This window comes from Borostomias antarcticus (assembly GCF_949987555.1).
Source record: "Borostomias antarcticus genome assembly, chromosome: 4".
Classification (NCBI taxonomy): Eukaryota; Metazoa; Chordata; class Actinopteri; order Stomiiformes; family Stomiidae; genus Borostomias; species Borostomias antarcticus.
The window spans coordinates 20,267,135-20,282,710 of NC_140237.1; the positions used below are offsets into that span (position 1 = coordinate 20,267,135).

General features: G+C 47.5%; 1 protein-coding gene across 1 annotated transcript in view; it reads right to left on the reverse strand.

Annotated features, from left to right (window-relative positions):
- The window catches only part of spon1a (spondin 1a), a gene marked incomplete at both ends in the record, with an annotated part of 78,539 nt that overhangs the window by 21,500 nt on the left and 41,463 nt on the right, over positions 1–15,576 (reverse strand). Inside the window, one exon of the mRNA XM_084436564.1 lies at positions 1,456–1,520. Coding sequence (XP_084292690.1) covers positions 1,456–1,520 — 65 coding nt within the window. The remainder of the gene's footprint in view (positions 1–1,455; positions 1,521–15,576) is intronic.

The window sequence follows — 15,576 nt, forward strand, 5'->3', positions numbered from 1 at the left end:
TTAGTCACTTTGGATAAAGACGTCTGCTAAATGCCTAATGTAAATGGCTGACTGTAATGTCCCTATACTTTAGAACATGTTTTGGGGTACTGGGTCGGAACAGACTATGTTGTTCTCATGGACAGACATAGGAAATAGACTTCCAGAGTCAAAACAAATCTAAATAATTATTACTCCATTTTACTCCGTTTTACTTATATTAACTAGCCTATTAGTTGTTTATAGTGTGATGCAAACATGTGTGCTTATTAATTGTTTATTTGTTTAAATAGCCTATAGATATCTTATTCTCCCCGTTTTACTCTGTGAAAGCCCCTGATATTGCATTCCATTGCTGTGAGGCATTCATTGCTCCGAGCAGGCCTAGGCTAGGCCAATGCTTTGCCGACGCCACAGACACTGTATACCCTAAACTATCTAATGCTTTGACATAGACATCTGTTGTTTTTACATTACATATTAACAGGGAAAAATGGAATAAAAAAATAATTTGACTGTGTCGCCACCCTGACACCCATTGAACAGGCTATTTTGTTCTTATAAAAAGTTTCAATCCTTTAACAACTGGACTTTTTGTTTAGTAAATCATTTGATTCATTGATTTAAAACAGATAGAGTAGTCTCATTTCAGATTTCTGTAAAAGCAGTATTCCAGCAATCAGCCTAATAGCTGCCTAATAACTGATATAGAAAAGTGAGAAAACGTGGGTAGATTTTATATGTTCACCCCTCTCTCTAACTGGATACAGTAGGGGCATTCAGCCAGGCAGCAGAGTAGTTATTCCGTGTATTCACCAGTAATTGTGTGTAATTTTAAGATACTGCCTGCCCTGACTGACACTGTGAAAAGCCAGGTGAGGCGCTGGGCTTTTCATCTGTAGGCAGCCAGCACAGTGGGGTCTATACATTGTGCCAAGGAGCCTGCCTGTTCTTTGTGCACAAGGAACTAGTTCTCCATCCAGCAGCCTGTTCGGCCAGTGTGCTGTCCCTGCGGTCCCAGCATCTTCACCCGGGTGATCTGCCCCCATATCTCCAACAGAGCAGGTGTAGGAGGAAGCTGACCTCTTCTTCGGATATGCACTTTTATCACTTTTTTACATCAAAAGTGTGTTTTGCTGGCATGGCCTTGTACATGACTCCCTTTATGAATAAACATTAGAGAACGCAAATTTGATGGATTTGATTTGAGTATTTTGCATGCAATCTCGTAAATTACAAATTTTCTGGGATTTGGGGCATAAAGAGGTTCAGAAAGTCAGATCTGAAAATACTCAAGGGATATCACTGGGCACCCTCCTGTATTTTGAAGAGGTACCCCAAGCTACAAGAATCAGCAGAGAAAAAAAAATTAACCGACAAAACCAGGTTCATCAAAATATCAGCCTGAGACTCCCGGAGTAGAAGTAACAGAGAGAACAGCGGGAGGGTGGGGAAGGCTGCTGTTGGACTACTCACACATTCAACGGTTGCCAGGCTGGCCACTGAGCCTTCATTTTGATGACTGTCAGGACGTCATCACCCTGAGAGAGAGAGAGAGAGAGAGAGAGAGAGAGAGAGAGGGGAGAAGAACAACAAACTTAATCTAATTTATTCTAAGAAACAGGATCAGCCATAACCCTTCCAAGGGAGGAGGGAAAGGCTGAAGGACCCCCCCCCCCCCCACGCCCTTCTCTCTCTGGGAAGAAAGATAAATACAGGGTGCGTCACTTCAGACGGAGAACCGGCATCATCGCATCATAAAACCTGGATAAATATTTCATCTGCGACAGAGAGAGAGAGAGAGAGAGAGAGAGAGAAGGACCTGAGAGAAATCTTGTTATTCCCACATGAGTCAGCTGTTTCAATCATCAATCATCATTAAAATAATTCAGCCAAAGGGGCCCGGAAGTTGCTGGAGCAAAATAGAGCAACGTTTTTAATACTCAGAATACCCTGCATGCTTTGGGAGTATGATACTGTAATCCCTTAAGCATGACTTCATAATTTCCCTGAGGAGATGATAATCACTGAGGCATTGCTTATGTACATAGTGTAATACTTGTATGGTTACCTGATTCATTTCAAGAGTCAAAATTATGGTAATTTCTGCTGCGATCTGATCAAAATATGGGCCCCCAAGTTCCCCAAGAGTTAGTTAATTATCTCTTATTCATGTGGAAGTTCATTGTACTTTTTTGGTATGGTAGGGACAGCAGTAGACGCAGAAGTGGAAGACTTGGGGGTTGCTCAGTCATTACAGATTGAAGAGCCTACTGTAGGGCCTATCAACAAGAGGAAAACATTCCTCTTCGAAACTATTGGCACTCAGCTCCATTCGCGGGAGCACTGCGAATGCAAAAAGCAATGATAAAACTGTGCTGTGCTATGCAGGCTAATTTGTACTCAATATTTTGTGTGTGGTTGTAAGCCAGGATAGCGTTTGTCCGGTTATCACTCCCTCCCTCCGTTGAATGTTGACCTGCATTTCTCTGTTGGCACCACAAGAGGCAGTAGTCCCGGCACACTAAAATAAAGAAAAACACCAAAATCAACCCACTGATCTCCACTGCACAAGTAGAGTGGCGGTGAAAGCAATGGAGTCCCACGCGGGAGATAGGGGTTCAAGGCCCCGGTGGGGATGATTTTATGGGACTATACCCCAAACCTCCACATGTTCATCCTTTCACTCCGACCTTCACCCCTTGCCTTATAGGTCAGATCCTTTCCCAACCCCAACCCTTATTCTAACCCCAACCTACACTAGGGACTGGAAGAAGGACACCAAAACCACTCTGCCAATCTCCACTGCACAAGTAGAGTAGCAGTGAAAGCATTGGACGCCCACCCAGGAGATCGGGGTTCAAGGCACGCACATAAGCCAGGCTGGACCTGGCCTGGTTTCATTATTGATGCAAATCATGACATCATACCTATCCCGTAATGGCTCTCTGGTTATTACTGTAGTGGGGGGATAGCAGTTGGCATGGTGGTCAATCCAAATGAACAGAACATTATATTCAGTATCGTTTGAGGCTGAAACTACATGCAGCAGCTGTATAAAGCAGTGGTTCCCAACCATGGCTATGCGTTCCCTTAGGGGTACTTGAGCAGATTTCAGAGGGTATGTCGAAAGATTGGGGTTTACCATTGAAGCCTATAGACGAAGAACCATATATGTGCATTTCGATTTTTGGGGGAGCACTTGATAAGTAACATGCAGAGACTAGACTAATAATATTTTGTGTGAATGATATAGAGCCCGTTTACAGCGACATCAGAGCTCCAGACACTCCAGGTAAAATTAAGACTTTTTCAATCGGAAACTGTCAGAATTAAAGTCCCGAAAAAATTCCCACAGACACACTCCACAATCTTGTAGAAAGCCTTCCCAAAAGAGTGGAAGCTGTTACAGCTGCAAAGGGGGAACAACTCCAAATTAATGCCTATAAATTTAGAATGGGGTGTCGTAAAAGCTCCTGTAGATGTAATGTGTAGGTGGCCCAATACTTTTGTCCATATAGGTTATCTAAGTAAAAAGAACATTGAACCGACACAGCATGGAACATGCACTAAGAGTGGGAGTAAATAGACGACTAGCATAATGCTTCCAGTTTTAACAGGCCCCCCACCAAGTCTCCCCCTGAACTCCCGCTAAGACTATTGCTGTCATTGTGTAGTCAGTCTGACAGTTTGGTCTTGTGGAAGCGCTTTGACACAAAAGGAACACATAATTCAAAAAAAAAAAACAACTCAGCTTGCAGCATTGTGTTTGATTTTGCCCGGAAAGAAAAGGCATCGATTAAAATACAGCTCGTTGTGAACAGGGACGGATTAAGAAAGAGAGTGAAGGAGAGCGAGAGAGAGCGTAGGGGAGCGGACATCTCCAGAGGAAAAGAGAACACAGACGCATAGATAGAGAGACATTAAAGAAGAAGATAGAAAAATGTTCCTAAGAACGCAACCAAAGAAGAAGATGTACAACCCCCAGCAGTCTGTAGGGGTTGGTTTGTGAGGGTTGGTGGAGCTATACTCCAGTGTGTGTGTGTGTGTGAGTGTGTGAGCGTGTGTGTGCGTGGGCCGTGTGTGTGTGTGTGTGTGTGCTTCATGTGTGTGCGTGTGTGTGTGTGCATATATGTGTGTGTGTGTGTGTGTGTACGCGTGGACCCCAGCCATGTCTAATGGCATAACTACTAGACCACCGTAGGCCCCTCAGCACATCATTAAACCACATAACTCTACAGGCAAAACCCAGCCAGCCAAACCCACTCTTCTTGACCCCACTGGCCCTATAGATGTGGACAGAAATGACGTGTGTGTGTGTGTGTGCGTCCATGAGTGTGTGAGTGTGTATGCGCTCCTCTCCAGTAGCCCGCATCTGGCCCTGGTGAAAGGCGGGCCCATGCTAGGTCTGAGCAGCCCTGTCCCAGTGTCCCCATCACTTTTAAGTCCATTCGATTTAATTGGGTAAATCTGTCTGAGTGTGCCATCCACAGGTGCAGCATGGGCTCAGGCTCAGGCTACAACAGACATAAAATTATTCCTTCATCCTTCAAAAGATCGGCACACAATCTCGACGACAAAGCCACACGGATGAATAGAACACACTTTTAGTGCAAATTACTTTTTTTTTCTTTTTTTTCTCAATACCCAAAGAATACGTACTCAAAGTACATTTGAAAGCTGATCAGCTTGGCTGCCCTATTCCCTCAGAGATCAAAAGGCTGGTCATTTTAAGAAAAATCATTTTCTGACTATTACTGCCAGGAATTGGTCTCTCTCTCTCTCTCTCTCTCTCTCTCTCTCTCTCTCACACCCTTTATCTTTCTCTCTCCCTCTCCCTTCTCTCTCCCTCTCTCTCTCTCTCTGTGTCTCTCTCTCTCTCTCTCTCTCTCTCTGTGTGTGTGTGTCTCTCTCTCTCTCTCTCTCTCTCTCTCTCTCTCTCTCTCTCTCTGCCTTTCACTCTAGCCTTGACCCTTGATATCATTTCCAGAACCCTCACTTGGTGGATCAGGGACACAAGCCTAATGACACCACCCAGGATGCGCGTGATGGGCTTCCACTGTGCTGACAATTGAAGTCGGTCTTTTCTGATTCAGCGCACGGTAACTCTAAAACGGCGTCGACCTGCACAGGTATGATTACCAGAGGCAACTTGGGGGGTTCAGATGAGGAGAGGCAGGTACAGAGTTGAGCTGCCTAATGATCTCCCCAAGTCTTCCCCCACCCCTGCGTCTATGCTAGCAACTTCAATTGCCAGCATGAGGAGTGGGGGTTTAGTACCAATACATCTGACGGAGAAAACCTGGCTGCTTGGGCAGCTAACAACAGCCTGGCCCTGTTGTACAATCCCAAGGGTGCAGCCAGCTCAGCTCAGGTCTCAGGAAAACTGGGACGAATCCTGAATTAGCATTTGCGAGCGTCAGCGTTAATAACCGGCTCCCTGATAAACGCATGCTAGGAAGGTTCCCGCGGTCCCTACATCGACAATCGCTGATAACCATGCCTAAACTCGTGGACCTCGTCCTGAGCGAGCCGGTGAAGCGTTGGAACTTCCGAAAGGCCAACTGTAAACGCTACCGTCTCCTTACCCATAGATCCACAAGGTGCCTTCCATCACCTAACACCAACAACGTGGACAAGGCGTACCGGTAACTCTGGGGCATACTGGTGAAAGCGGCCAAAAAATCCATCCCACGCGGACGTCGCAATAGCTACAAACTGTGTACGGATTGTGTGAGAGTATCTACTGTGCCTTCCTCCGGGCCCCCCCAGGAGCTGAGTCAGACAGACTTGCCTCAGCCCTGCTGTCTAGACTCAGCCGAAGGAGACAAGAGTGCTGGAAAGAGGCCATTAACTCAATCCACTTCTCACACTCCAGCCGCAAGGCATGGAGCATCCTTAACAACCTCACTGGTAGGTCTAGACACTGCCCCCATCACTACCCCATCTCTGCAAACAAAATCGCATCACAATTTGTGAAAAGTGGGACAAAGACTGAAAATCATCACGTCTCGTGGCAAAATAAGTGTCTGACCTCTGGAAGGCCACAACTCCTAGCGGCGGTAACATCTCCGGTGAATTCACACTGGAGGAGTTCGCTGCTGCCCTCCAGCATGTAAAGCCCCGGAAAGCCTGATTCTATCTGCCTGGAGCTTATACTCCATGCTGCGCCTGCCTTGAAGTCCTGGTTAAGAGTGTTCCTCTCTTCCTGCTTGCGCCAACTCAAGATCGCCAAAATCTGAGAGTCCTAGTTGTTGCGATCCCTAAACCGAACAAGCCTGAAAAGCCCAATAGTTACCACCCAATCTCTCTGTTATGTATCCCCATCAAGATACTCGAGTGTCTCATCTACTCCCGCGTCGAACCAATCATCGACCCGCTGCTCCCACAGGAGCAGGCCGGGTTCTGACGCGGGAGATCGACCGTAGATCAAGTCACTTTGATGACTGAAGCCATCGAGGACAGCTTTTCGGCTAAAAAGAAGGCCGGATCCGTCTTTATAGACCTGACGGCTGCCTACGACACCGTATGGCACCGCAGCCTCACCTGCAAGCTGCTCCGCCTGCTGCCAAACTGGCACATGGCCAGTATGATCATAGCCAGTATGATCAAAACTGCAGCTTCATCCTCCCCACCGGTAGCGGACAGTGAAGCCGGTTGCAACACCTTAAGAACGGCGTCCCCCAGGGATCTGTCCTGGCCCCCCTCCTTCATAACATCTACACCTACAACCTGCCGACCACAGTCAGGAAGTATGCCTGCGCTGGTGTACTCAGCTGGAGACTGGCAGGCCATGGAGGAGACCTTGAGCCAGGACATGCAGACACTAGCGGCATACCTCCGGAAATGGAGATTGAAGCTCAGCGAGGCAAAGACTGTGTCCGCGGCCTTCCACCTTAACAACAAGGAAACCAAACATGAGCTACGAGTGCACATCGATGGAACACCCCTGCCATGCAACGCCGAACCAACCTACCTCGGCATGACATTGGACAGGTTGCTCACGTTCCGCCAACACCTCGAGTCACTGTGCAAGAAGTTAACAGCTTGTGTGGCGTTGATGAGGTGACTGGTCCGATCAGGCTGGGGCGCCGGCGCAAAAACATTGCATACAGCAGCCCTAGACCTGGTCTACTCGACCAGATTGCGCACCGGTCTGGTGTCGCAGTGTTCACACCCGCCTCATCGACCCGCCTATCAACAAAGCCTTGCACATCGTGACAGGATGCCTGCGTCCCACTCCTGTGGACAACCTTCCCATCCTTGCAGGCATCCAGCCTGCTGGCCTACGCCGCACAGGAACCACAGCATGTCTCACCTGCCGGGCCGTGGAGCTTAACCACCTGCTCCACGACAGGCTCACTGCAACAGCAGAGCCTCCCCGACATCTCAAGTCGGGACACCCTTTTGTGCCTGCCACACGGGATCTCCTGCAGCCATGCAGAGATCTTAACATCAGCGAGGCTGGATGGGCGGACCACACCTGGCGTGCGGAGTGGGAGGCAAACACCTCCAGATTGATTTCATCCCGGCCGCCGGTCCTTCCCTTCCCGGGATGGACTTACCCAGACCGGCGTGGGTGAGGCTTTATCGCCTCCGGACCGGTGTCGGACACTTCCGCTCATCGATGCACAGATGGGGCTTGGTATCCTGTGTGCCGTGCGAGTGTCGCGCCGAGGAACAAGCCGCAGACCACGTCATCCAGGACTGTCCAATATACCGGACAACCAACGGAATGCATGGCCTGACGATTCTGGATAACGAAATGGTGACATGGCTCCTGGAGGTGTGCCCAGATACCTGTATATAGCCCGGGTGACACCTCACCCAGGCTCGGGGTTGAAAAAGGATAGCCCCTCAGCCCCGAGCCTGGGGGGGAGAGGACATATCACCTAACCCGCACGACGAAGGAGAAGATCCCTCCAACTTATGATGGGTTCTTGTTGTCAAGACCTTTCGATCAGGCGCTGAGAGTATTACAATGTGCCAAGAGGTTGCTTTCTAATTAAAAAAGAAGGTATTAGCCCACTAATGGGAACGGAACGTAAAGAGAGGCAGAGCACAAAGTAATGCCTTCAGCTCAAATTCATCTCCATTCTCACCAGTGTTGTGTTGAGGGGGAGGAAGAGGACTGTAACAAACAGGCTGTTTCCTTTCAGCTCAAAACAGTTCAGAACACTATTAAATCCTGTTCGAAACACCACTCTTATTCTGAACAACATTCAGAGTCCCTACAGGGAGCGTTCCAGGAATGAATATGATGCATGAGATCAGGCTGCTATATAATCTTCTGATTCACTGAAGCTGACGAAGGCTATCAATATCTTTACAATAAGTACTGTATGTGCAATGTGAAAAATGATTTATGTGTGTGTCTTCCTCTTCCGTCCTCTCCTTCTCTAGGTCTGCTATTCTGTGTAGTCCATCTCATTACCATAACGACTTTGGGGGGCAGTTTTTAGCACCCTTCTAGAGGCTGATAGTAGTCTGGGAACATGCGAGTCAGGAGACTCACACACAACGTCTTGGCCCTGTAGTACGAAGCTAGTTCAACATATCCAGGATAACTTTTCGCCAGTTCGCTCGAGTAAACCAAACAACCGCAGTCACGGATGAACCGTACCACAACAGTGGCTATCAACTCATTACATTTAACCAGCTGGTCCAATCTACTGTAGCTATGAACGCGTTCACCGTAATAGGGGAGGTATTTGCACAAAACTACCAATAGCAAACTTTGTATGGGTATTTGGATATGGCCATGGAGAAGGCAAACAGCGTGGACGGCAAGCTGCATAACCAAGCTGTATCCGTCCACTGCATTTTACACAAGCAATATTATAGATATATGAACAATGTAATCCAGGCGCAACACAGCCACTGCTGCCAAAGGCAGGAAGGAAAGCTGGAAAAATATTGCATATTGTGTGAATGCGTAGGCTACGTTTTATCAACATCCTCATGAACACGAGTAGGCTAGATCACTAATTGAGCTATATGTAGCCTATATTCTTATGGCGTGCAAAGAAATTGTAACCTATGCCTACTGTATATATCTTTTTTTTTCAGCTGCAAGCAGTGATCCTTGCAGGTGACACTTAAATAAAGCAAGTGTACAGTAGGCTAAAAAATATTTTATTCGTTTCAGGAGTAGACAATGTGATGTCTCTATACAAGAGGAGTTTAGCACTAGAGATTGAGATGAAAATATTGAGATGGAAAAGGTTAAGCTTGAGGTGGAGTAGGCTCAGCCTACAAAAAGAAGGTATTTCAGTATAATGTAATTTATTGCCAGACAATTCAACTAAAATGTAGGCTACTTCTCTTTGTTCCTAGGGACGGTAGGTTAGTCTATTGAATCAACAGTAAAGACTTGGAAATGGAATAAAAAGTGTATTTTTACTTGGTTTTCCGCATCACTCACAGCCTACATGAAACTGTACAGTAGGCAATAAAACACAAGCCTATAGTCTACAGGACTGTAAATGCACAAGTTCTGGCAAAATATGGCTCAAGCAGCTGACAAAGCCATTCTGCAATATGTGGGCTATCTTTCATATATCAGGGAAAGCCAAAGAGGGGTTGGACAGTAAAAAGTCTTCCCAAAAGAACCTCTCACTATTCACAGAGATTATTTTTTAATTTGCACACTGAAGTTTCATATGGGACACACATAATGAACTATGCCTGGGAAAATAGAGGGGAAAACATAGAATACTGTCTCAACAGCTCCTTCCCACTACTTTACCCATGCTGTAGACCCCATGGACAGAGCAAATTGAATATGTGGCCTCTTAATTGGCTGGTCTCAAGGTCATCTCTGCAATCAGCCCTGTCAATCTCCTCCTCTGGCTCACTCGTTTTAATCCTTAATGAATCGTTTGAAGGAGAGACCACACGAGAACCACACTGTAATTGGCCTGGGTGTGGGGTGAAGAAAAAAAAAAAAAGCCACGGCAACTTTAGTTGCACATTTCTCTAGGCAGTGGACAGCAGCTCTAACTAGCTCCCGCACCACTCAGTACATAGAGTACATCCACAGTGGAGACCCACTCGATCTACTCAGAGTACGCTAGCTGTGTAGATCAGCGGCCCATTGAGAGTTCCCAGAGAGGTGTTCCGTTGAGGCAGGCTCAGGGGACCTGGCTCAGCATATACACAGGAAGTAATCTGTCTGGGCCTGGCCTGGCCTGGCCTGGCTTGCCAGTGGAGGCCGAGAGAGCCAGCAGGTTGTGATGTGCTGCATTTGGTGTGAGACGGCGGTGGCCGGAGGTGAGACGTCAGTCTCCCTTGAGGGCGGCCAGATGGGACCCGCTCCGCATGTGGCTTTGTGAGACAAATGAGCTTCCCATGCTCGCACTCGCACTGTGGTGCTCAGTCTTACAGTAGGTGGGAGAGGGCGGGAGAGAGAGAGAGAGAGAGAGAGGGAGGCATGTAGAGAAATACAGATAGAGAGAGGGAGTGAGTGTGAGTTAGGGAAAGAGAAAGACAGACAGAGGAGAGGAAGAGTGAAAGAAGAAACAGGAGACAGAGAGAGAGAGAGAGAGAGAGAGAGATTAGCACTAGCCAGTAATGACGACAGTGCAAAAGCAGTGTGCATTGGCGAGATTGCAATAAATTAGCTTTCGTTCTCACAAAGAAGGTGTTAATTGCAATGGTAAAAGGCATCCTGGCCGTGAATAGGAAATGTCCCACTCAGTTTCTAATCTGGCAGAGAAAGGCATCCAACATCTGCATTGAAAGCAACTCCTACTGCAAATTGCCAGTCAGTGATCTGTAGTCAGATTGCTGGGCATGACAAGCGAGAGCTGAGTAGAATGTGTGCCGTTGCAGGGCAGTGCACGAACAGCATTCATGGTTTGTCACATTCGCACATACTTGGACACACACACACACACACACACACACACACACAAATAAACGCACACATGTACGTACACACACACACATACGCACGCACGCTCACACACACACACACACACACACACACACGCACGCACACACACACACACACACACACACACACACACACACACAGGGAATCCGTAAAAAAGAAACTGTTGAGCTTTCTCTGTGGCATAGGCCACATGACTATCTCCCCACAGAGATATGTAACGCCCCAACCCTGGACACCTTCAAACCGTCCCTCAAAACCTGTTCACCAAGGCCTTTGGCCTCTAGTTAGTTAGTTAGTTAGGTGATTAGTCAGCCAGTTAGTTATTTAGTCTGTTTGTTTGCTAGTTAACTAGTCAGCCAGTTAGTTTAGTTACCTAGTTAGTCAGTCTCAGCGTTGTTTTGTTCTGGTCTGTTCTTGTCTTTCTGTGACTATGTAAAGCGTCCTTGGGTCTCCTGAAAGGCGCTATATAAATGTTATTTATTATTATTGTTGTTATTATTATTATGAATAAGAGTGATACTGAATGGCAGCATTGCTCTCTTTCCCGACGACTCGCTGCCATAAAATTAGGCATATTGTCCGCCAATCCCAATTAATGGGATTCTGCAGCGTCATCTATATTCCCCCAGACACAGGCCTTGTCTACCTGGCAGACGTGGCAGAGTGTTTAGGGGAGCTGCCTGAAAAAAAAAAAAAAGCTTTCATATCTAGCTCTGCTTTCACGTGGGGTGTGCAGTTGCCAACTCTCTGTCAGGCACCACTGTTTGTTTTTGGGGCTGACAGACTCCGTGAGCATGACAGAGAGACTATGCTAATTGTTTTTTTCTTATTTTGCCAATGGTCGGGGTTGGTTAAGCTCCGGAGCAGGGAGGAGCTCTGACATTGGTTGACGCGCGCGAGGCTGCGCGGCGGCGGTTTCGGCTGCCTGCCGACGGTGTGCACTCCCCGCAAAACGGGAGGGGGAGGAAAAAGACAGACGGCGGAAACTCACTGACGGACCCGTTTCCACTCCTCTGCCTCCTGTCCCTCTTTCTGCTGAAAAAAGCTCTGTCTCCTCTCCAGCATAAAAACCTTAGAGACAGCCTGGGGGGGGGCATTTATTGCAAGGCTCCCACTAGATGTGCTGTCCTCTTATCCCCTCTCGTTGTTTTGTTCTGTTCTTATTCCCATATCTACCAGCTCACTAGTAACTCCTTCATTAGGAGGTGATTAAAGACTGTGTGGCAAGATTTATGGAGTTCTGGTTCTCATCTAACCAGTGACTGATGCATTGGACGAATTGTTCATTGTGTACTGAACATGCCGTGCTGTGTACTGAGCATGTGCAGGCACCTGGTAAAGGGTAAATGGACCGCACTTATATAGCGCTTTTATCCCTAGCTATTTACAATGGCCTCTCATTCACCCATTCACACACATATCCGCACACCAATGGCGGCAGCTGCTATGCAAGGTGCCAGTTTGCTCATTGGGAGCAATCTGGGGTTCAGTGTCTTGCCCAAGGACACTTCGACATGTGGACAGGAGATGCTGGGATTCGCACCGCCGAGCCTACGATCCTTCTCCTTCCCTCCCTCTCCCCACCCACAGCCCCCCCCCCCTCCCCCCACAGATGAGGAGACCACCTGGTGGCTCGTCCATTAGGATATGGAACCTTGACGGGGAATGACGTCACCGGGGGGCCGCGCCGTACCGAGGAAGACCTGTACTCTGTCTCTCTCACACCAACACTTTCTCAGTCCACTCTCTCTAATGACACAGGTAGCTACTTACCTTCTCCCACAGACTATCCTCCACGCATCCAACTAACCCCCACACACACACACACACACACACACACACACACACACAAACCTCTGTGTGGCAGGTTATTCAGAACAATGACTACTGAAGTCCAAGGCTAGAGATCCATTTCCACCCGTTTCATGCATTGAAAATGTCATTTCTTATCTGCATCCTGAAATAATAAAGCTGCCCAGAGGTAATTTCAAAGGCAATTATGAAACTGGAGAGAGAGAGAGAGAGAGAGAGTGATCGGGTAGCACTGGGTCCTTCATCTCATCACAGACAACCAGCATTGCGCTGTTTATATATATATATATATACAGACTCAACAAGCTTTGCCACTTCACACAACTTTGGCATTAGGGTTAATGACCAGTAACAGGCACATTTATTGGCTTAATGACAAACCGCGCCACAGATCATTACCTTTGCACGCACTCCGCAGCCTCAGACTGCATTACTCAATTTATGCCACAAAGCTCCCTCACACCCATTTATTTGGCTTCCGACTTAGCAAACATTACCATGCGTGCTACCGGCGTCATCGCCCAAACGCTAACTCAGAAAGACATCTACGGTAGCCGCACTTCTGACAGGTTTATAGAGACGACAAAAAGAGAGACAGGAAGACAAGAACGCTAGAGTAACGGCCAAGGAGGTGGCGGTTGTAAATACAACTTCTGGAGCGTCTACAAAAAATCCAAAGATCCATGCTCCATATGCCAATTTGACCGCCTAGCTAAATCATCAGTTGAGAGGACAGTGAAAGTGTCTGCACACACACACACACACACACACACACACACACACACACACACACACAAACACACTCTGAGAAGGGGACAAGGTGGCTGTAGGGATAAGGAGAATGTGTGTACTGGCACAGATTGCACATTCCGGGGTCATTGACAGGGCAGGAGAGCGGGGAGGGATCTCGTTTTGTGGTGAATCAGCAGAAAAGTGTTAGTTGGGCTCCAACCCAAACAGCCTAATGGGCTTTCTCACTGGCTGAGAATAGACGTACAAGGCTCACAGCTCTAGACAGCTATTTAAGAGGACAAACACATACCAGAAGTACCCGAATGCAGGCAATCTACTGCCACCTTCAATATCTCTCTTGTAAAGCAGAAGGCTAAATCTTACTCACAAAGAAGAAAAAAAAAAGGATTGAAGCATACAGTACCAAGAAACAATCGTTCTTTAGCTCTTCCACCTCTAGCTTAGATGCCATCCAATAAATCAATCCCAGGCATGAGACTGTACTAACTAGATTCTCATATTGATTGACTCTTTGTTAATGCTCAATGTTTCACCAGCTCCTGAAGCTCCAAATGAACTTCTCCATCAAAACATTTGCACCAACAGACAATGTACAGTACACCCGCTTAAGGGTGCGTTCATACGGCAAGTTTTGTCAACGCGATTGCGCATTGCTTTTCATTGTTGTCTATGGAGCAGCGGGCTCGGAGCGAGGCATCTTGCGTTTTTAGCAGCTTCAAATCAAATCCAAATTAATTTGTATAGCTTGCAAAATCTGCCGCGTGAATGCGCCCTTAAATGCAGTGTAAGTTGCAGTACTCTCTACGTTCTTGGACCAGCACGTCTTCAAGCTATCTCAGTCGGGTTGTTGGAGGGGTATTATGTGTTCAAACATCATTTCCACTTTACCACCCTGAAACAGATGTGATTGAGAAACGCGCATTTATCCAGGGCCGGTTTAAGGGTCCTGGATCCCCAAACGGGAAACGGATTTGTGGGGCCCCACTAGGGTGGACGGGGCCCAAAGTGAAGCGCATGGTCTGCAGTGTAGGTAGCGCCAGTAGCAGTGGCTGCGGTTCTGATGCCGGCGTGTCCGGGGAGGGGGGGGGGGGGGGGGGGTAGCGAATTAAACGGCAATGACGGAGAGCTCTGTGGCGCCGCCGCCATTAGCCACGCAACACAACATGCTCCCTTGATTCCTCTGTCACAGATAGGTGGCAATTAGGTCTACAGAGAGAGCCCTGCAGATGTCTCTCTCAGTGCTTAATTGAATGGGAAACAATAGCAGATCTATAATCCCCCATCTTATCCCGGACCGAGGCGACTAAGGGACTGCCTCTCAGACAGCTCATTAAGACGGGCTCAGTGAGCCTCTTCACTATTTATACAACTCAGTAAGAGCTGGTGTAAGTTCACAATGACAGCAAACACCACCCACCCTCTCTATCCACAGAATGCATGCATACTGATGCTTTCACAGGAGTGAGTGCTGTCTGTCTGTCTGTGTACATTATCTGTCCATCTGTCTGCCTACCTATGTCTCTCCCTGTGTCTTCATATTAAAACACGCATTGAGAAACATGATGGTCTGGAAGGTGGGGCTGGTTCTGGTTCTGATGAAGGAAGTGTAGGTGTGCAGTGTGACAGTATTCTGTGTGACCGCGTCGGGGCAGGCTGCCGCACGCCGCCTGGCATGTCGCTCACAGCAGAGAGGCGGATCTGACCAGGCGAACAGGAACGAAGAGAAAAAACAGGAAGTATGAAAAAGTGTTCCTGATTAAAACGTTGTAAAAATGTTATAATATGGGCTGGAGACAGCCCGTGATCTTCTTGGCTAAGAGCCCGGCATTAATCGAATGCAACATCTGTTCCAAATTCATTATTCGCCTGGAGTCTGGAGCAGGGAGGCAAAATGCACATTTGTTAATGCCAAGCATGTAATTTCCACCTCAACTTTGACATTTTGCAAGAAACAGATTCCAATGAATTGGGCTTCATGTAACAGAATAATTAGGTTGATAAAACATTTGTGCAGGGGAATATTTTGCAAGGATGAAATATAAGTCATGGGGATATAATTTATAATAGGGCTGTGAAGTGTGTTTGTGTTCCGTAAAGAATTATAACAGCCCCAGTCCAAAACCCTAACATGTTCA